General features: G+C 40.9%; 3 protein-coding genes across 7 annotated transcripts in view; 2 read left to right on the top strand and 1 right to left on the bottom strand.

Annotated features, from left to right (window-relative positions):
- Positions 1-5159: 5159 nt before the first annotated feature.
- The window catches only part of LOC139644839 (sperm motility kinase 2A), a 25324-nt gene continuing 9049 nt past the window's right edge, over positions 5160-21434 (bottom strand). Inside the window, exons 1-5 of one of the 2 annotated variants that reach the window (XM_071520341.1) lie at positions 10039-10057; positions 8806-8972; positions 7754-7892; positions 7300-7407; positions 5160-6662 (exon numbers count right to left, since the gene is read on the bottom strand). In XM_071520341.1, the coding sequence (XP_071376442.1) occupies positions 5718-6662; positions 7300-7407; positions 7754-7892; positions 8806-8951 (1338 nt within the window). In that variant the 5' untranslated portion in view covers positions 8952-8972; positions 10039-10057 and the 3' untranslated portion in view covers positions 5160-5717. Of the gene's footprint in view, positions 6663-7299; positions 7408-7753; positions 7893-8805; positions 8973-10038; positions 10058-21434 lie in introns of those variants that run through there. The other variant, XM_071520342.1, reaches the window with a different exon arrangement.
- LOC139644842 (uncharacterized) lies at positions 13401-20122 on the top strand. 2 transcript variants are annotated; one of them, XM_071520347.1, is made up of 11 exons: positions 13401-13501; positions 14099-14129; positions 14498-14955; positions 15194-15256; positions 15696-15725; positions 15879-16130; positions 18389-18424; positions 18846-18892; positions 19045-19082; positions 19281-19297; positions 19550-20122. In XM_071520347.1, the coding sequence occupies exons 1-9, from the start codon at positions 13459-13461 to the stop codon at positions 19054-19056; spliced, it is 972 nt and encodes a 323-aa protein (XP_071376448.1). In that variant the 5' UTR covers positions 13401-13458; the 3' UTR covers positions 19057-19082; positions 19281-19297; positions 19550-20122. The 2 variants fall into 2 exon arrangements, with proteins under 2 accessions (XP_071376448.1, XP_071376447.1); XM_071520346.1 differs by having other exon boundaries at positions 18846-18902.
- Positions 20394-21434, top strand: part of LOC139644840 (uncharacterized) — a 4822-nt gene continuing 3781 nt past the window's right edge. For all 3 annotated transcript variants that reach the window (XM_071520344.1, XM_071520343.1, XM_071520345.1), the window contains exons 1-2: positions 20394-20495; positions 21120-21150. In XM_071520344.1, the coding sequence (XP_071376445.1) occupies positions 20453-20495; positions 21120-21150 (74 nt within the window). In that variant the 5' untranslated portion in view covers positions 20394-20452. The remainder of the gene's footprint in view (positions 20496-21119; positions 21151-21434) is intronic.

Here is a 21434-nt window from a genome sequence, read left to right as displayed (position 1 = left end):
TTTGTCAAACCAAGAAACCTTGAATAACATGATTTGACATTTGGCCTAAAGCGAGGACGGTGTGTCCCCCAAAATGTGAGACTGACAGCCAGTTTCCCCACCGACGCCTCTGCTGCGTCCTTCCCACTAGCGCCCGTGTACTGCATGTCCTCCTTCTTACTCCTCTGCACTCTGACAGATATGATTGTTTACAGGAGAACACAAAAAACCCTCTGAGCATGACTGTACTGGCAGGTGTATAGGCTGAAACCAAAGATGACTGCATGGGTAGTGGGACGACAGATAGAAAGTGTGTGTGTGTGTGTGTGTGTATATTGTGTGTAAATGATATCTCTGGAATAGTGTATTACCCTATCTTCATGGACTGGCCTATCATTTCTTCCTATCAAGTGTCATACGAATTTGATGATGGTTCATTGCCAGCCTCTTTCAGTTCTCTGTTCGAAGTAGGGCCGGGCGATAATTCAATATCATCGTTTATCGTCTTTCAGTGGAATCATATCATCATGATATGGTGATTTTTGGGATATTGTGACACACAATTCTGCTGTCTAAATTGATGATAACGAGGACATTTTATTTAAAAACTGACAAATTGAAGTATGGTAGGAATGTTGTTTGAAAATTTCAGATCACACCTGACATTACCAATTGGTTTAATGGGATGAACATTATTATTATTGATGATTATTTAACGTGATTTTGCATACGTGAGCCATATCGTGATAATCGGGATAAAAAATACTTATGATTATCGTGATATTGATTTCAACCATATCGCCAAGCCCTAATTCGAAGGGTTTCAAACCAAAACACCATTTATTCAAACTGCTCAATATTTTAAAGCCACGAATGATTAAGTCCCACACAATGCTCCTATATTTTTACTAAAGGGATCAGGATATCTTATGACGACTGTAACTATAAATGAGTTCTGCGTTAATGGCAGGAATCATTTTGTCAGAGCAGATGGTGCATTTTTCAAATGGTGGAACGAAACTCTTCATTTTGATTTCACGTCTTTGTCATGGTATTATTCCGTTAAAGTACAAAAGAAGTGAACGCGACTAATGCCTAGCAGTGGTTTCCCTGTAATTTTTTTTTTTTTTTGCCTGGACATGCATAGATGACAGTGTATTGTCTTTCTGATGTGAATTCATATTAATCTCCTATGGCCTTAGCAACACACGTAAGACTAGTAGCTCAAAAGACTCAGTCACTATGTATGCAATAGCGTCCTCACTTTATATCGAGACTAAATATGCATGGCACACAACCTTTTTAGTAAGGTTATTGGAATGTACAGAGCACAATATGAAGATGATACACGTGAGTTCTCATCTAGGTAAGATGAAGCATGCTAGTGTCTGTGTTGTGAGTGTGAATCTGTCCTATTGTGACTATAGAAATAGAAGTTTCCATCTACTGTGAGAAATGCTCTTCAGAAAGTTTTTTAAATAGCATCATCCACCAGTAAAAAGCTGTAGAATTACACATTATGAGAAAGTTATTTTTGAGCAAAATGCAAGATGGAACCTTTTTATTTCCAAAGTCACAATATGCAATCTCCATCATGTACTGTTTAACACTTGACCTGGTGTTTCATTTCTTTCTTTTCTTTTTTTTTTCATAGGCTACATAGTGTTTGCTCTACTGTTGTGTTAGATTTGATTTGACTCCTTTCTGATGTGGATAAGCTGTGAGAGTGGGTCAGCATCAATAGAGAGCTAATTACAGGGTAGTGTTGAAGTAACCAAGGGCAATGTGACTTTCAGATTTATTTCTCCTCTCTTTGAATTCTGCACAGTCCAGAGTGGCCTTATATGATCATTAATAAAACTGATTACTCAAAAGAAAACAAAAATGGTTCCAGACTTTATTTGCACTCTTATTTGAAAAAATACAGAGCAAAAAATACACAACACTTTTGTTTTTGCTCCCATTTTTCATGAGTTGAAATAAAAGATCTAAGACTTTTTCTATGCACACAAAAGGCTTATTTCTCTCAGACTTTGTTCACAAATTTGTTTAAATCTGTGTTAGTGAGCACTTCTCCTTTGCCAAGATAATCCATCCACCTGACAGGTGTGGCATATCAAGATGCTGATTAAACAGCATGATTATTGCACAGGTGTGCCTTGGGCTGGTCACAATAAAATGTACAGTTTTACCACACAACACAATGCCACAGATGTTGCAACTTTTGACTGCAGGAATGTCCACCAGAGCTCATGTTGCAGCATGATAATGCACAGCCCCATGTTGCAAGGATCTGTACACAATTCCTGGAAGCTGAAAACATCCCAGTTCTTGCATGGCCTGCATACTCACCAGACATGTCACCCATTGAGATGTTTGGGACTCTCTGGATCGGCGTGTACGACAGCGTGTTCCAGTTCCTGCCAATATCCAGCAACTTGGCACAGCCACTGAAGAGGAGTGGACCAACACTCCACAGGACACAATCAACAACCTGATCAACTCTATGCGAAGGAGATGTGTCGCACTGCATGAAGCAAATGGTGGTCACACCAGATACTGACTGGTTTTCAAAAAATGCAATAATCATGCTGTTTAATCAGCATCTTGAGATTATCCAAGCAAAGGAGAAGTGCTTTGTGAACAAAATCTGAGAGAAATAAGCCTTTTGTGTGCATAGAAAAAGTCTTAGATCTTTTATTTCAACTCATGAAAAATGGGAGCAAAAACAAAAGTGTTGCGTTTATATTTTTGTTCAGTGTATTTTACAGTAACAGGTTTATATTTTCAAATTTGACTATAGGTAAAGTGCAATAAAAACTACTTTACAGATGTGTTTTCATATCTTCATATTTTTGAGTCTGGATTTTTGAGTCCGTCTACTCTTCAGTTTCACCTGAGGATGCTCTGTCAGGTTTAGGTACCCTTGGACGAGGACAGGTGACGTCTCTGCATTCCTCAGCAGTGAATGGCCTTGACCTCATACAGGTACCACTGCCACTTGGCATCCAACCCTTTATAGGAACAAAAGTGGAAGGCATTTCGGAGGTGAGGGGCACTCCATCTCTGAGCAGATTTTGCTGTGTGGTGTCGCTGTCACTGAACTCCTGGATCTTCATGCTGCCTGACCCTTCAGTGAAGTGAAAACTGTGATTCCTCTTTATCCCCACCACCTTTCTGAAGTGTGTGCCGAGGAAGTTCACCCAGTCATATGCTGGGACAATGACCTCCCCACTTTCAATGCCGCAAATCTGTGCAATGGTGACATGTGATGACTGCTCAACCACACCAACAATGTCTCTGACGCAATCCACCTTTGTTCTTCTGAACAGGCGCTTCACCGGGCCAAAGCACCAGTCACAACTGAAATGTGTGTCCAGTCAACAGGAAAGACAGTGTGATATGTTTGTGCCGCCCGGTCAGAACCCGCCACATCAGGTACCACATCATGCAGGAGTTCTTGTTTTGACGGTGACTGCCCATTGTTCTGACGGCCCATTATTCCGAAACCCCAATAGTCTGAAAAATGTCCACCCATTGGACCGAAAGCCCATTTGTCCGACAGCCCGGTATCCCGGAGGTGGTTGGGTTGAGGCATGGGGTCACTGAGGTTAGGGTTAGAGCAACGGTCAAGGCTGTCAGAAGCCACGGTTGTGGATGGAGCCAGGCATGGAGTTTTCGGACTATTGGGGTTTCGGTATAATGGGCCGTCGGAACAATGGCATGGCACCGTTTTGACCACTGCAGTTGTCTGCATGGAGATGCACATGTGATTCTCCCGACCCATACTTCTCAAAAAAATAATGCAGCATGGACACCACACAGTTGGCACCCTTGCCTGTCTGGCAGCGGTGATCAAGGAGGAAGTTCACCTGCTTGGGGATCGCCTCACATGCAACCCCAAAAAGGCCACGTTTCCCGGGACACTTGAAATACACAGGACCAGGCTGCAAAGGATTGGATGGAAATGAATTTGCTGAGCAAAATCAAAACGCTGCAGGGTGGATGGGGCCCAATATCTGCACCAGGAGGCATCTCTTCCTTGACTACCATGCAGGTGGGGCAAGTGATCAGGAATGGGGAAATGATGCCATTTAATGAACTGATATAAACCTACTTGCAAAAAGTTCATTATCAAATTGTTGCTCTCTAAAGGTGTACACATAGGAAACAGCGGAGATCTAGAGGATAAAGGGGAGCTGCAAAGAGGTACAGTCTCAGCAGTCTACAGGTTGTTGTGCCTTGCTTCACCTGACTGCAACTCCCAAACTAAATTACAGGAATGTGACATGGGTGGGCTCATATCTACAACACAATGGAATGCAGCAATTCAAAATGCTACTAAAATATCAAATTGTGTCAGATACAACATTTTGCAAATAAAGGTAATACACAGGGCCTATATTACACCCTGCACATTGAAAAAAATTGACCATAGGTTATCAAACCTGTGCTGGCATGGTTGTGAAGTAGAGGGCACACTTTTGCACCTGTTGTGGCATTGTCCACTTGAGAGATTTTGGTTGCATGTTGTTGAAAATTTATCACAGATTCTCAATATAGATATCAAACCATGTCCGGTAAATTCTATACTTGGTATGAAAATGGACAATGTACAATTGCAATGTGAACAAAGTATTATTGCATTGGCCTTCCTATCAGCCAAGCGCATTATTTTAATGAACTGGAAACAATGTAAACCAAACTGTTTCAGTATAGAAAATTGGCTGAAGAACATTATGGACTTGTTATCAATGGAGCGGGCTGCCTCAGTCCTCCAAGAGTATGATAATGGACTTGATGGACCATGGAACTTTATTATTTTATTTACATTTACATATACATGTTTTATTTAACTAATTTAACTAACTTTAATTTAACTTCCTTGTGGTTAAATTCTGCCCCAAACTCCCCCAAAGCTTTTTTGTTTGTTTGTTGTGTCATTGTGCTATTGTGGTCATTGTCATTTCTGTTTCCAATAAATTCTAAATTCTAAAAAAAAAAATACAGAAAGTATAGCCCAATAACTGCTAACTAATATTGTTTGTTTATAATAAGCACCAACTAATATAATTTGTATCACTTAATTACCTGCTGCAGATTTTCTGGTTATTAAAGTAGATAAATCAATGACATTTGAGCATAAAACTTACCAAACAAAAAACTAAATCTATCTCTGGAATAGCAATTTATTATATACATAAATATACACATAATGCATCATGTGTGATTTCAAAATGCATGTGCCATGTTCACAGTCCCTGGGTTTACAAGTAACACTTACAGACATTCAGACGTTGAAAAGCATTCACAGATAGTTGTCCTTCATGCCTACAGATAGAACTTTTTTTGGCAGTAAAATATGCTGCTCAGTCAAATTCACAACATGGCTGAATAGCGTAACACGTTGCAGCATGACCAAACTCATTTCAAGATGTCTTCCTCTCACAGCTTTCCACTGCCAGATTTCTAACGTTGTAGAGCATGTTTCTAACCCATTTTAACTATAAACGGAACAGGTATAGCTTAATGTCAGTTTACCCTCTAGCAGAGTGGAAATGTATTTTTGTATGCTCTCCTATGTAAAAGAAGATATCAAAAGTTACGTTTCTGACTGCCTCTGAGCTAATCATACCACCAACATATACACTCACACTTGTGCAAGTCACTTTAGAAGGAGCTATCTGCCAAATAAAAAATCCTAAATCCTTAAAATCCTTAAAACGGATCTCCTGCTCTTATTTGCTGTTGAACTTTACATTGTCGTACTTGACTATCTTCCCTCCCCGCGTCACCACCTCCTTCTGCTCCCATGTTCCAACCTCCCCGTCCTTCTCCTCGTATCGCCGCACCCGCACCATCCCCGTGGTTGGCAGGCCGCAGGGCAGATCCTTAGCAGCCTCTTTGTAGAGCATCATCTTCATGAAGTCTTCGCTGAGGCCTGCCCCGCCTGCTGGCACCATCGCCTGGTTCCTGTTCTTGTCCTCCATCGGCTGCGGGGAGGGAGAGCGGTGCGCTGTGGCTGGAGGACGCAATGCGATGGTGTCCGGTTTGGGAGAGGCCACGCGATCCCATTTCAGCGGTGATGGAGACCTGTTGAATGGTGATGGACCCCTGTTCAGTGGTGACAGATCTCTATTCAGTGGGGATGGGCCCCTATTCAGAGGTGATAAATCTCTTTTAAACGGTGATGGACCCCTGTTGAGTGGTGACAGATCCCTTTTAAATGGTGATGGATCCCTGTTCAGTGGTGATGGAGACCGGTTTCGGAGGTTTGTGTTGGGTGGCTGAAGCCGCCCCCGTTGTTGAAGAGGCCCGCCGGTGATCCCTCCGCCCCCGGCCCTTCTGATGTCACTCATGACCCCGCCCATGGAGGCCCTCAGAGAAGGGTTGCTCTCCACCATCCGGCAGACGGCGTGGCAGTACGGCTGGTCCCGCAGCATCTCCTTGATCTTGGCGGGACAGACGCTGGGGGTGTAGAGCCGGATCCGGGCGCACAGCTCGGCGATGATTTTGCCCATGGCCCAAACGTCTGAGCGCTGGTCGCGCTGGCTGACCCTCTGCAGCACCTCGGGCGCCGAGTAGGCTTCGTTCCCCATGTCCACGGCAGAGTTGAGACCGTTTCGGAAGAACTTGGCCAGTCCCAGGTCGATGATTACGGCTCTGTTTGTCTCATGCTCCACCTGGAGGACAAAGGAAGAAATGTTGTTTATTTTCCATCAAGTGAACAGCTTCCAGAAGGAGATACTGACCGTTTCAAAATCGTCACTACTGTAACAGAATTTAAAAAAAAGCAAAAACTAAAACAATTTATGTGCTTTGTAAGTAAGGGTCAATGTACAGTGAGCCGGCCATTCCGCTTTGCATCGGGATTCACTCTGTCAGCTTATTTTGCAATAATGACCGGCTACATTATCCTGCTCATTACACAGCTACTTACCAAAGACATTAATCAATATTGATCTGAAATGATTTAATTATAGGCTAGAGTAGTTCAGAAGCTTCCTCCAAAAAAACCTCAGTTAGTCGAGTGTTTGTCTGCACTAACCAAGGAGTAACATCTCTTTGGCATTAAGTGTCGCTAGTTAGTTTGATTAGATATCAACAAAATTAATGGGACTTGAAAAGTGATATGATAACATGTGAAACAGAAGTTTGCTATTCAGAAATAACACACCTTCACACCTTAACACATTCAACAAGGCTGTGTAATAAAGAATACTGTCTTAAGAAAATATAACACTACTACTGAGTGGATCCTCTATGTTTTAGAGATACTTTGGAAATGAACTCTCGATATGTTGACTGTTCTCAGCTCACCATGATGTTTTCAGGCTTGAGGTCTTGATGGACAACATCTTTGCTGTGGAGATGAAGCAGCCCTTCACACATGCCGATGATAATAATGCCCCTGTTAGATGGAGTCAACTGTAGGGACAAAAAGAGGAGATCAGGTTCAGCCACACTGACATCAAAAGGTTAAGTACAGAATATTAAAACCACATTCCTAGTTTTGAGTTGCACACCCTTTTGCCTCAAGCTTTAATAAAACTGTCTTCACCAATGACTAAATCTGCCATGCGTGATTGCCATGAACTTATTGTAATAGGTGAAATCGGTAAGGTGTTGCAGCTTTCAACTGGATTCACCTGGTTAGACTAATTCAAGCGGTCCTAATATTTTGTGTATTCACTGCATATTCTACAAACTAATATCCAAATTCCTCCTTGAATCGTGTGCTTTTGCCATGAATTCCCCTCCAAGATACCTTTACCTGTATTTTAGACTTTGATGCTTTGAAGATGGTCGTCTCTAAATCCTCTCCAAATATAAACTCCAGAGGAATGATCCATTTAGCGTCTTTGAGAGTTATGTTGCCCAGAAGCTTCACGATGTTGGGATGACTTGCCTTACTGTAGACCAGTATCAACAGGTGAGGGAGTGAAAGAGAAAAGAGGAAGACAAAGTTTCATTCCAAAATGAGAAATGTGGAAAAAAATAACATACACTTTCACAAAATGATTGATAGCACAAATCAAAAAAATAATATCATGGTACTTTGAGAGAGATTAGGCAATTTAAATCCTTGGCTGGCAGAGTTTGAACACCTTTACAGACTGGATCCTCTGTATTTAGATAAAGAGGAGATACTGAATGAATTTGCTGTTAAGTTTTGATTCCTAAAATGGATATCGCTGTTGTGTGATGATTTTTATCTTTACACTTCAGTTGAAGGATTACATGCTCCTCTATGGGTTGAGAAAATTCTGCAACCTCTTTCTTTCTGCAAACTCTTTCAAAGCCCACTGGGTTTTGGTGGGGAACTGACTTTCAGTCTCACAAAGCCCACTGGGTTTTGGTGGGGAACTGGCTTTCAGTCTCACAAAGCCCACTGGGTTTTGGTGGGGAACTGGCTTTCAGTCTCCAAAGCGCACTGGGTTTTGAAAAGTAAAAAATGCACAGTCATCCTGAAAACGAGGCTGTTTTTCTTCATTTCTGACAAAGTTGACATTTTGGAGATATAGGGTTTTCACCCTGACACAATGTGTCACTTTGTGAATTGTGAATAAAAATTGGAGACACATCACAGCTGGAGACATTTTAAACAATATTTTTGTAAGACTTTTTCAGCTTCCAATACAGTCACAACAAAACATACATTGTCTCTATTACCTCTCTTTACATCTCCTCTCCTCCTCTTTACTCCTCTGCTCGTTGGAAATGAGCTCAACATTTTATCATAATTCCTGTAATTTTATAATAAGCTACACAGCCATACAAGCACTGACAAAATTTGACCTTTGCCACGAACACACTGATACTTACTTGTACACTTCACACTCTCTCTCCAGGTCCTTCCTGCTGATGAGGTGGTGGGGGACTTTCTTTATCGCAGCCCAGGTATCATTGTATTTCTCTCTGTACACCTTCCCAAAACAGCCTGCTGCCAGGGTGCCGGTGGAATACGCCATCTTGACGATTGTATGTGTGCGCTGGATGGTGGAAGAGGTTAATTTTATATTATATTTGTTTTACTATACTGAGGCTGGAACCAAACAGTATGCACACATATCTTTCAGTCTCCCTTCTGTTCAGGATGAATGCAACCTGTCAACATGCTCTAAGAGCTGAAAAGAAACAAGTATTCAAATGATAGGGGATGACATTTCCTAGGAAGGGTGTGCCACCTGAGTTGAGTAAGACTGTGCCAGAAAGGGGAAATTCACAGGTAATCATCTTAGGAACGAGTTAAGTGCAGCAGAAAATGCGTGACTCATCTGAGGGAAGAAACCTACATGAATCTGACCTGGATAAACCCACTGATAAATCATATAGCCTGCTTGCCACAATGACTATCTAGACCAACCATAACTAAACCTGTTGTGTAAATAAGTGCTCCATCTGATCTAAACAGCCATGTTTACTGTTTTAAGATTTTTGACAAAAAAGTGACCTCAAGTCAGCATTCTGCAGCCCACTTCACACACTCTCTGGGACCTTTAGGCTGGGTGTTGTATAATGGGGAGATAAAAAAAGCTGACAAACTGGTAAGTCGACAATGAAACAGAAAAGTTTCACTTTGCATTGGTGCATGCAAGATGTTGGCAGTTGTCTTTTAATGCAAACCACGTAAAAAAAACAGACCACCATGTTATCAGTCACAGCAACATAATAGCACACCACAATGGATCCAGTCTTATATATCTTATTCCCCTTACAGCGATTAACATTCAAAAAGGACCGATTGTTTTAAAGCAAAGGAGAACCAACAGTGAATTAATTAAATGGTCTCATCAGCAGTGCCATTCTATTCAATAAATGTTTTAAATATCAATTTTTCTATAATTACACTTGTCAACAACTAACATCTAGACGATCCAGAGCCAAACCACTGGATTGACTGTTTCAGGGCAGGAGAGAACAAAACAGAGAAATGGTCAATCTGTGATTTTAACATTATACTAATCTACAGATGCTCTAAATATAGTAAATATGACACAGAGATGATGAATCTGTGATGTGCTATGTCGATCCAAAGAAATATTCTCAGGTGCCTACCTCTTTGTTGTTGAGGGGAAGCTGCAGTGTCAAGTCTGAACATGAGTTTACATAGTTTTCTGTCTTTATACCTGTTCCACGCCTCCCTGTACCTGGTCCATGCCCCCGAGCCAGGCAGGCACGCCTTTCTGCTGCAGCCGCCTGACTAGAATTCACTTCAGGACCAGAAATATGCCTCAGATTAATAGTCATTGGAATAGGGACGTGTGAATGTAGACCGCATAAGAATAACAATATGTTTGTGTAGATTAATTTGTAGAAAGATGGCCGAAGAAAAAATTAGAAACAAAATCCACTGGGTTTTTAAGTCCAGAGGATTTAGTTTCTAGTTTTTTCTTTGGACATAAGAATAAGGAACGCATGATAAAGGTAAACTGCTGGGCGAGGGGGGTCTGTACCCACGAGGATGACACATGCTAAAAATATACTGAACAAAAATATAAACACAACATGCAAAAAAAAAAAAAGATACTGGGTTACAGTTACAGTTCATGTAAGGAAATCAGACCATTGAAATACTGTATTCCTACAGTGTCCTGCTACTGTCCTGCTACTTTCTGGGGTGTCATGCTACTGCCCTGACACTTTCTGGGGTGTCCTGCTACTGTCCTGACACTTTCTGGGGTTCTGGGGTGTCCTGCTACTGTCCTGACACTTTCTGGGGTTCTGGGGTGTCCTGCTACTGCCCTGACACTTTCTGGGGTGTCATGCTACTGCCCTGACACTTTCTGGGGTTCTGGGGTGTCCTGCTACTGCCCTGACACTTTTTGGGGTGTCCTGCTACTGTCCTGACACTTTCTGGGGTGTCCTGCTACTGTCCTGACACTTTCTGGGGTTCTGGGGTGTCCTGCTACTGCCCTGACACTTTTTGGGGTGTCCTGCTACTGTCCTGACACTGTCTGGGGTGTCCTGCTACTGTCCTGACACTTTCCGGGGTGGCCTGCTACTGTCCTGACACTTTCTGGGGTGTCCTGCTACTGCCCTGACACTTTCTGGGGTGTTCTTCTACTGTCCTGACACTTTCTGGAGTGGCCTGCTACTGTCCTGACACTTTCTGGGGTGTCCTGCTACTGTCCTGACACTTTCTGGGGTGGCCTGCTACTGTCCTGACACTTTCTGGGGTGTCCTGGTACAGTCATGACATTTTCTGGGGTGTCCTGCTACTGTCCTGACACTTTCTGGGGTGTCCTGCTACTGTCTTGACACTTTCTGGGGTGTCCTGACACTTTTGGACACTTTCTGGGGTGTTCTTCTACTGTCCTGACACTTTCTGGGGTGTCCTGACACTTTTTGACACTTTCTGGGGCATTCTTCTACTGACCTGACACTTTCTGGGGTGTCCTGCTACTGTCCTGACACTTTCTGGGGTGGCCTGCTACTGTCCTGACACTTTCAGAGGTGTCCTGCTACTGCCCTGACACTTTCTGGGGTGTCCTGACACTTTTTGACACTTTCTGGGGTGTTCTTCTACTGTCCTGACACTTTCTGGGGTGGCCTGCTACTGTCCTGACCCTTTCTGGGGTGGCCTGCTACTGTCCTGACACTTTCTGGGGTGGCCTGCTACTGTCCTGACACTTTCTGGGGTGTCCTGGTACAGTCATGACATTTTCTGGGGTGTCCTGCTACTGTCCTCACACTTTCTGGGGTGTCCTGCTACTGTCTTGACACTTTCTGGGGTGTCCTGACACTTTTTGACACTTTCTGGGGTGTCCTGCTACTGTCTTGACACTTTCTGGGGTGTCCTGACACTTTTTGACACTTTCTGGGGTGTCCTGACACTTTTTGACACTTTCTGGGGCATTCTTCTACTGGCCTGACACTTTCTGGGGTGTCCTGCTACTGTCCGGACACTTTCTGGGGTGTTCTGCTGCTGTCCTGACACTTTCTGGGGTGTCCTGACACTTTTGGACACTTTCTGGGGTGTCCTGACAGTTTTTGACACTTTCTGGGGCCTTCTTCTACTGGCCTGACACTTTCTGGGGTGTCCTGCTACTGTCCTGACACTTTCTGGGGTGTTCTGCTGCTGTCCTGACACTTTCTGGGGTGTTCTGCTGCTGTCCTGACACTTTCTGGGGTGTCCTGGTACAGTCATGACATTTTCTGGGGTGTCCTGCTACTGTCCTCACATTTTCTGGGGTGTCCTAGTACTGTCCTGACACTTTCTGGGGTGTCCTGCTACTGTCATGACACTGTGGTGTCCTGGGATTTCACTAATTTGCCACTGTCTTGCTCTACAACTGTTTTGGGGTGTCCTGCTACTGGGGTGTCCTGCCAAGGCCCTTTGGGTGTTTCCCACCACAATACTGGGGTGTTCTGTCACTGTCCATGGACCGGAGCTGTCCTGGAATACTGACTGGGATACTGACAATGGCAGATACCCCAGGACTGTGGCAGGACACCCCAGAACTGAAGCAAAACAAGGCGGTGGCAGGTGACTCCAAGACACTGGACAATTGCAGAAAATCCCAGCACACCCCAGGACAGTGACAGTATTTTAATAGACTGATTTCCTAACATGAACTGTGACTTCCTAAATGTTACATACTGTAAGGCAATTTAGACGAAAGCATCCACTGAAAGGTTATGTTAAGGTATGCTGTGGTAGGAAGTGGGGCATTGATTTAGATAGTAGGCCATTAATTTAGAAAGTAAGACACAGGTTTAGATAGTAGGGCATTCATTTAGATAGTAGGGCATTCATTTAGATAGTAGGACAGTGATTTAGACTATTTCCATGAAAGGCCCTCATGAACTCTGACCCCTCTGTATGGAATAGCCTAGAGAAATACAAGAACCGGAAGTGTTTACTATTTGTTTAGAGCAGATGTCAAGACTACAGATGAGGACTCAAAAGGAAATTGACAATTTGATGAGGTTGACTGTTTTTGGGACATGGCACACGTTTCTCGCTTCTCTGTCGCTATCTTTCTCTCAGTTTTTCTTCTTTCTGTGACTCATTATGAAATGTGTTTACTGTTCTGTCTGTGGCTAAATGTGCTGTTACTGTCAGTAAGAGAAAAATGAGAGGCTCTACCTTGTGTACAGTTATTGTCCTCTGTGAAAATGTAGTCACTCAAAAGAAAAGTCAAAGGCTTTCTGCTATTACAACAAAATCATTTTTTTTTTTTCACAAAAGCGCTTCAGTTTCCCTATAGTCTTTGTGCTGTTACTGTCTTGGCCAGATCTTCCTTGGAAAATGAATAAACATATAGTATACCTTGTGTCTCCCATGCTTATATCTGTAAGATTTACTATTGCTCTCAGCCTGGAGTGGCATTGTAGGTTTAATGTCTTCCACCAGATGGAGATATAATATAATTAGATAAGCCTGCAAAGCGGAAGTGGCATAGTCATTTCCTGAAAAACACAGCGCAAGCAAGGGCCAAGGAACGTTTGAACCTGTGAATTTTGCTTACAAAAATGACTCGCTGCATGGATTATTTTGCCCCACTTCGGACAGAAAGTAAGTTTGGTAAATTGTTATTCGTGATTTGACAGTGTGAATTTGGAGTGTGAATGCTATTTCTTGTAAATGAGTTGACCTGCTGCGCCTCCCATTCATTTGGGCCTGCTAATCTCTGAAGGCTAATCATATAGCCTTGGATAAAATCGCAGGCTTTATTAACTTTTTTGCAGCTGCAAAGCAGGCTAGTAATTAACTAACAACTGAGATTGCAGTTGATAGGCATTAATTTGCTCATGCCATCACATTCATTCCTATAATGGTTGTAGTGTTGCATTGATGTTTCTACATTATCCATCCTGGTACTGCAGGCCTACAAATGATTGTTTTTTATCCCAGCAGTTTAAGAGATTGTTTTACAAATTCACTACCATTGTAGTACCACTAATAACAATATAGCTACATAATATATGGCTTTAATGACAGACTGTAGCATTGAAAGACATTTTTGATCTCCAGTACAGTATGCTACAGTGATCTGTCTGTTACTGTGGGAAATGAATACAATGCTTTATCAAAGACTGAAAAAAAATGTTTTTAACTAAATGTTTTAATGCATAGCAATCTGAGTGATTCTCTAATTTCTTACCATTGCAGGTGGCCAGTCCCTATACACCCAGGAGAGCGGGTATGTGTGTTTATAACCAGAGATTTTACCCTTTCAAAACATAACGACTAATTGTGGGTTAAGATAGATGAAGATATATATCGATGCAGTGCTCCCACTGTAAACTTTGTAGCAGTGATGGCTGGAGCCATTTTGATTATTGTTCCATGTTTGTACCTGCTCCCATTTGGATACTTTCACATTCACTTTAAACATGTATAACTTGACTTAAATATGACGATTTTTTTTAAATATTATTTCACATTTATTTCTGGAGCACTAGGGGCACTTTCCACTGAACAGGGAAACTATTGTGTCAAAGAGTGTGTGTGAGTGTGTGAAAGAGAAAACATGCTTGTTTTTTTTGTGTGTTTTTTTCCATATTACAGTTATGATGGCCTCTCCTCAAACATGCAGCACATGTGGAGTGAGAATTACCTGAGTGAGAGTCTCATGCCTGTGGCAGATGAGGGCAGCTTTGTGAAGCCTATTCCTAGGGAGGGGAAGGATATAGTAGAGTGGAGTGGACAACACTCTCACACTTGTGACGATCCATCAGTGGAGGAGTCCTCCACTCACAGCACCACCCAACTGCCATCCTCTGATAAAGAGAAAACTCCCACTGAGATCTTGATTTCAGAAGAGGAACTAGGTAGTGTAGAGAAAGTGAGAAAGGTTAAGCTGCAGTTTGCTAAAGGTGGAAAGGGAAGAAAGGAAGAACATCTCAACATCCTGACTGCCGCCCCCAACCAGACAAAAACAAAGGGCCCACCGATGCTTCGTGAAGAGAGAAACAGAATCCAAAACACCTGGAGAAGAAGAGCTGTGATGGATAAGTACTGGAAATGTAATTTAATTTCTATTTGTATTGCTTGTTAGTTGTGCTTAATACATGTATTGAGTGTTGCATGTTTTTGCATGTTCAGTGTTGAATTTACTGATTTTTAATACATAATTCCCATATCTGACAGTAAGACCATCTTGGAGTCTTATGCCGCCATAGTTGGATTTTTTTTCCGCCCGAATCTGCAAGCGAAAATAATCCCTGTTTGTTTAATTCTTTTGTCTATTTTCCTGATTTCTAGTGTTTCTTGCATTTTGGGTGGCAGTTGCATTTGTACATGTTCCTGTGGCTGCGGGGCGTGTTGGTATGTGGAGAGAACTGCGGTCCTGCATTTCACTATCATGCATATTGTATAATTTACTGATTAACATCAGTTGAAATTCTGTGATGTAGTCAAAATGAAAAATGTTGAAGATGTTTTGAAATATTTGAACTGAGTCAAGAGCATTTGAGATGTTTTATTTACCCTCACAGATGTAAAAAAATAAATAAATAAAAACATGAATTTTAGAATATTTAAAGACATGTCTAGTTTGATTTTGCTCAGGTCTGATCTGATCCATGCAACATACATTGCAGGATACTAGCACACAAAACAAGATAATTTGAAGTAAATGTCTTTTTGTGTACAAGAACTATGAAACACACAATATTATTTTATATTCAATATTGCATTCACATAGAAATCTGATGCCGTTAAGTGTTCAACAGTCTAAACTAGTTGATACTTCCTTATATTTCAGGATCTCCCACAGATGCAGTGGACCAAAACAGTAAGTTGAATCATGCTGTAAATCTGCTGATGGAAAAAAACTTTTACCCGATTTACCCAGACAAGGGTTTTGTTGTCTGTTGGCCACTGAGTCATTTGGGGACTTTTACTTCCATGTGTATCTTAATCATCAACGTCTTTGTTGTAACCCCAGGCACCTGTTTTGCCTGCGATGACATCGGATGTCCGAACTTGCTGACAGTGTATGGACCACATAACGTTCTCCTGTTCAATAAAAGCAGTAACGAGACGATTCCAGGATGCTCCGACATCTTCCCTCCCACTAAGCAGTGTGATGTGTGCCGCCGCACCGGAGGAAACATCACCATCATCTGCTCAGGGTCAGGAGTGAGGAGCATCGACGCAGAAGATGCTGCCGGAAAAGCCTACGACACCTACCGTACTGGTAAGTTACATGTGGAGTTTTTACACGTAAATTCTCTGCTATTTTTAGGTTAGGGGAGCTCCGGTACGAAAGTCACGCGCCGCGAAAATGACGTTTTCTGACTTGCTGTTACTTGTAGTCCAGTAATAATGTAATTTGTCCTCCCACAAATTGCAAAAAAAACTCAATGGATTTTGTGTACTCAATATGTTCTGAATGAGAGAAAAAAAAAGTCCTAAGGAATTGTATGAAGGGAAAGTCTACCGAGCCAAGGTTAAGTTTTTTATTTCAGCCACAGATCTGGAGAAACTCATCCATGTTTTTATTTCCTCCCGCCTCGACTAGGCTACTGTAACTCCCTATATACCTGTCTCAGTCAGAAATCAATCCACCGCCTACAGTTAGTTCAAAATGCTGCAGCTCGGCTTTTAACTCAATCCAAAAAAATGTGACCGTATCACCCCTGTTTTAGCATCCTAGCACTGGCTGCCTGTTTATTTTTGGATTGATTTTAAAATTATTTTAATTACTTTTAAGGCCAGGCATGGGCTGGCCCCTCCCTATATTTCTGACCCTTTATCCCCCTGTGAGCCAGGACACAGACTGAGATCCTCTGGTAGGGCGTTGCTAGCCATTCCAAGGTCTAGGTTGAAAACGTAAGGAGACAGGGCCTTTGCTGTCAGGGCCCCTAGACTTTGGAACAACCTGCCAGAGGCGATCAGGCTTGCAGAGTCAGTTCCCCATTTTATTTCACTTCTTAAGACACATTTTTATAAAAAAAAAAAACTTTTGTGTAATTTATTTTTGTTTGTGTGTTTTATATTGACTGTTGTGAAGCACTTTGTTACCTGTATTGAAAAGTGCTATACAAATAAAGTTATTATTATTATTATTTATTATTATAAGAATAAACTACTGTAATAAACAACCATCATAGCAAAATGTTAACTTATTTCTTCTCAAAACATTATTAGTTATGTAATTAATGTCTGAAAAAAAAATATTATTTTATCTTGGAGCGCTGAGAAACAGAGCAAACCTCCTCAAATCCTTCTCCTTGCATACCCCTCCTTGCCCTCTCCCTCTGCAGCCTCAAAAATGGTTAAAATGGCTACATTTGTGCTTTTTCCCCACACTCACACCATGTCCTGATCATGCTATGACTGCATATCAATCATCTGCACCCTATTTTACAGTCTTATCTTGTATAATATAACATAAACATTTAATTTGATAGTCATAAAACATTTTATTGTGAAATTATGCATTGTATTTCTGACTTTTCTGACTTTGAACATCATCTTACCTCAGGAAGAGCAGTATTCCGGTCGACAGAGCACATGAGGAAATCTGTCTGCTGCATCTGTGTCTGTCTCCTTCAAAATGACAAAATTCAAAATGAGTGCCCCCCATAAGTAGTTCCATCTATTAAAACTGACCCCAATACATTCAAAAATTGGTATTTTTTAAAAAGCACTAATTAAAACAGAAACAGAAAACAATGATATGAAGTCATTAGGTACAAATTGATTGACAAAGTCATGAAAAATTGGAATGATAGAATAAAAACACCTGTGAGATATGACAAAAAGTATACCTCTGGGGTCTGCGGGTACCCCAGTCGGTAGGATTAAGGTTAATTACAAAATAAACTCAAAATTGGATTTCTCATCCCCACAAACCCCTGAAATGTGGTATTATATATGATTGTAGAAGGGTTTGATGTATAATAAGTGTATGTATTAAAGTTGTGTGAACTGTCACAGTTTTAAAATGTGTGACATCACGCACTGTAGGCTGGCTCCATAGGATCCCATTATAAAGGTTGAAAAAAGTACAAAACTTAAACTGCGATTTCTCAAAAAGTACAAAAGGTATCAAAAAGCTGAATAAGAGTAATAAAGTACTAAAAGTGGTGCCCCGTTTAAAGTTTGAATGGCATTTCTATGAAAAGTATGAAAGAGTAGTTAGAGTTCAAAGTGGGCATGGTTTGAATAGTCCTCCCATAGACTTAGATTGTAAAAAAAAAAAGGCTAAAAAGGCGTTTTGGTAGGATCATATTTAGGTGATTTTCAAAACTTTCTCTTCATACAATTAATAATATGGTATTTATTACTCTCACCATACTGGAGTAAACTGGGAAAAAGTAATGCTACTTTCATACCGGAGCTCCCCTACACAAACATATTTTAAACATGACTTGCATGGCATCTCTGTCTAGGTTTTAGGTGATTCACATGCCTAATTTTACCATGAAATATATTTTGTCTCTTCAAAAGGCTGCCCCACCATGAAAACCATCTCTGAATACATCAGTAAGTATTAAACCTGCACTGTATTATAAAATACAGTCCATGATCCTACATGTACATGTATTACACATGTCTATTTCAAATAGATTTAAAGTTAATAAATTATTTTGCCATTATTGGTGCAGCACATATTTTTGTTTTCAGCAATAGCCTAACCAACAATTAAAACAGTTCCTGCCAGCATCCTTAAGTACTAGCCTACTTTCTGTATTGTAATGAGTGATGCAAGCCTTGCTACTTATTGACTTTGAAACTTTTACATATTTGATGTCTGAAACTGTAGGAGAATAACCTCTGAATTTTATAAATCATTAATAGCCACACATCAAAAGGTTGAGAAAATATCCCCTTTTCTGCAGATAGTTTTGTGCTAGCCTAAATAATGCCATGTCGTTTGATAAGTTAATTTTCCCCTGCTCTTTAGGTAGGCCTAAACATCAGCCTCCCAGTCGTGGACGATTTGGTGCAATTGTAAGCATTGGTATGTATCTAACACATCTGTATATTGAAGGTGTTTTTAATACCTATATAGATGAATCGCATTACTTTAAAATGTGTTTGGAATGTCAATTAGCCAGATTGTTGTAGCTTGTCACATGACAGAAACGTCTTTCATCTTACAGTTGCCTTTGTGATCCTGGTGGCAGTTGTGCTCTGCAAAGTAAGTGTACAAGACTCAGATCACTGACCAGGTGCCTTCAACACATTATTATTATGACCAAAGAAACAGAACTAATCCTAAATCAGGACTCTGACCAACTTGATTAACTCAATTTAAATTCTTATTTGTTGTCAATTCAGAGTTATTGATCTATGGTACATTTTAGTATTTAAAGTTATTTTTCTTCTTTCCTTGTAGCTGTGCCAGGCAGGCAGGTAGGTTCAGTCTGTTTTTATTTCTCCCACTTAATGAGCCCATTTATCAAAATCACAGAGATCTTTGTCATTCCTTTAGTGGGAAAAAAACTATTCTGTACAAAAGTATTCCGATTTACACTTAAATAGGATTTACCAAACTGTCACTCTAACTTGATTGTGTGTTGCTGTTAAAATTGCTCAATAATTTTTAAAACTAAACAGAACATGACACTGAGAGTGTGTTGTCTTTTATGTTCCTTTCCTTTGTAGGAAGGAAGATGAGTGAGGAACTCTGCCAGGCCTATCACTGCAACTTTCTTCATGAATTTGTCAAAAAGAAGGCACTAAAGAAGAAAGATGATATTTTGACTAATTAGCTGTTCAGGGCATTTTCATGGTGTTTGGCTTATAGTGTGTTGCATAGGATATTAAGTAACTGCTGTTTGGGATTTGGGAGCAATTTAGGGCTTCGGGGCATCTATTATTAGGGCAATTTAGACTGCTAAAAGGCTTAGTGCTTGTTAAAGTATCTTTCTTTGTCAAATTAAATAAGTGTCTTAATTAATGGTTGTGTCCTTATTCATAAAATAGACATTTAACCCAGCTATAGTGTACTCATGGAATAAATAGTCACTAGCTGGAGGGCTAACTTTAGTGGAAAACTAGTCAGGGGGATAGTATTACTGCAAGGTCAATGATGTAGGCTAATATCCTGCTTTATATTCTTCTGAACTGCCTAAATAAACACACATACTTGTATCCATCCACACACTTTACCACTCACTCGCTCGCTCACATGCGCGCACACACACGCACGCACACACACACACACACACACACACACACACACACACACACACGTGGTGCCTACAGTAAGTCTTCCTTCCTTCCCTCCATTAAAACTAAATCTTAGCACTTCAGTTTCTCTGTTCCTTGTGCTGTTGATAAACAAATATACTATACCTTGTGTCTCTCATGCTTATATCTGTAAAGTATACTATTGCTATCAGCCTGAGTGGAGTGGGACTATAGGTTTTAACATCTTCCACCAGATGGAGATATAATTACATAAGCCTGCAAAGCTGAATATGTCACACAGTCATTTCCTGGTGTGCGGGACAGACAGGGGCCAAGCAACTTCTTCACGCTGTGCTTTTGTTCATATTTACAAAAATGACTCACTGCATGGATAATTTTGCTCAGCTTCGGACAGAAAGTAAGTTTAGTGAATTGATATCCACGATTTGACAGTGTGAAGTTTGAGTGCGAATCCTATTTATTGTCAACTCCTCTGTAGAGGGCTAGTTGGCCGCACCTTCCATTCATTTTGTGCCGCTAATCTCTGAAAGCTAATCATATGGCCTTGGGTAAAAACGCAGGCTTTATTAATTTCAGTAACAAATTGTGTTTTTGTAGCGGCAAAGCAGGCTAGTAATTAACTAACAACTAAGACTGCAGTTGATAGGCGTTCATTTGCTCATGTCATGGCATTTTTTATCAAATTCCTATGAAGTTTGTAGTATTGCTTTTTTTGCTGATGTTTGTACATTATCCCTCCTTCTTCGGTGTTGCATGGGTTATCAGTAGGGGAAAATTCAGAGTTTAGGCTGCCGTTTTGTGAGACTGCAGGTCTACAAATGATTGGGTTTTTTTCAGCAGTGTAAGAGATTGTTTTACAAAGTCAGTATTGTCACTAATAACAATGTAGCTACATAATATATGGCGTTGATGACAGAATTTAGCATTGAAAGACGTTTTTGATCTCCAGTATGATACATTATTATCATTATTTATCAAAGACTAGCAATATTAGTGATTTTCTAATTTCTTAACATTGCAGGTGGCCAGTCCCTACACACCCAGGAGAGCGGGTATGTGTGTTTATAACCAGAGATTTTACCCTTTCAAAACATAAGGACTAATTATGGATTAAGAGTTCATATTGATGCAGTGCTCCCACTGTAAACTTTGTAGCAGTGATGGCTGGAGCCATTTTGATTATTGTTCCGTGTTTGTACCTACTCCCATTTCGGTACTTTCTCGGTAAAATACGTTTTTAAACATCAGCCAAACATTTGTTTTGTGTAACTTAAATATGATGATTTCTTTTTGAAATTATTTCACATTTATTTCTGGAGCACTAGTGGCACTTTTC

The sequence above is a fragment of the Centroberyx affinis genome, unplaced genomic scaffold (assembly GCF_046629955.1).
Source record: "Centroberyx affinis isolate AG114_WGS23_722 - 3 ecotype Tasmania unplaced genomic scaffold, CSIRO-AGI_Caff_v1 ptg000792l_1, whole genome shotgun sequence".
NCBI lineage: Eukaryota > Metazoa > Chordata > Actinopteri > Beryciformes > Berycidae > Centroberyx > Centroberyx affinis.
This window is presented reverse-complemented; position numbering and strand designations above follow the sequence as displayed.

Excerpts from the sequence above, each read along its gene's own strand:
- LOC139644842 (XM_071520346.1), top strand. The coding sequence starts at position 13,459 with ATGACTCGCTGCATGGATTATTTTGCCCCACTTCGGACAGAAA. Across the intron at positions 16,131-18,388 it reads CTACGACACCTACCGTACTG|GCTGCCCCACCATGAAAACC; the intron begins GTAAGTTACATG and ends TCTCTTCAAAAG. Across the intron at positions 18,903-19,044 it reads TGGTGCAATTGTAAGCATTG|TTGCCTTTGTGATCCTGGTG; the intron begins GTATGTATCTAA and ends TTCATCTTACAG.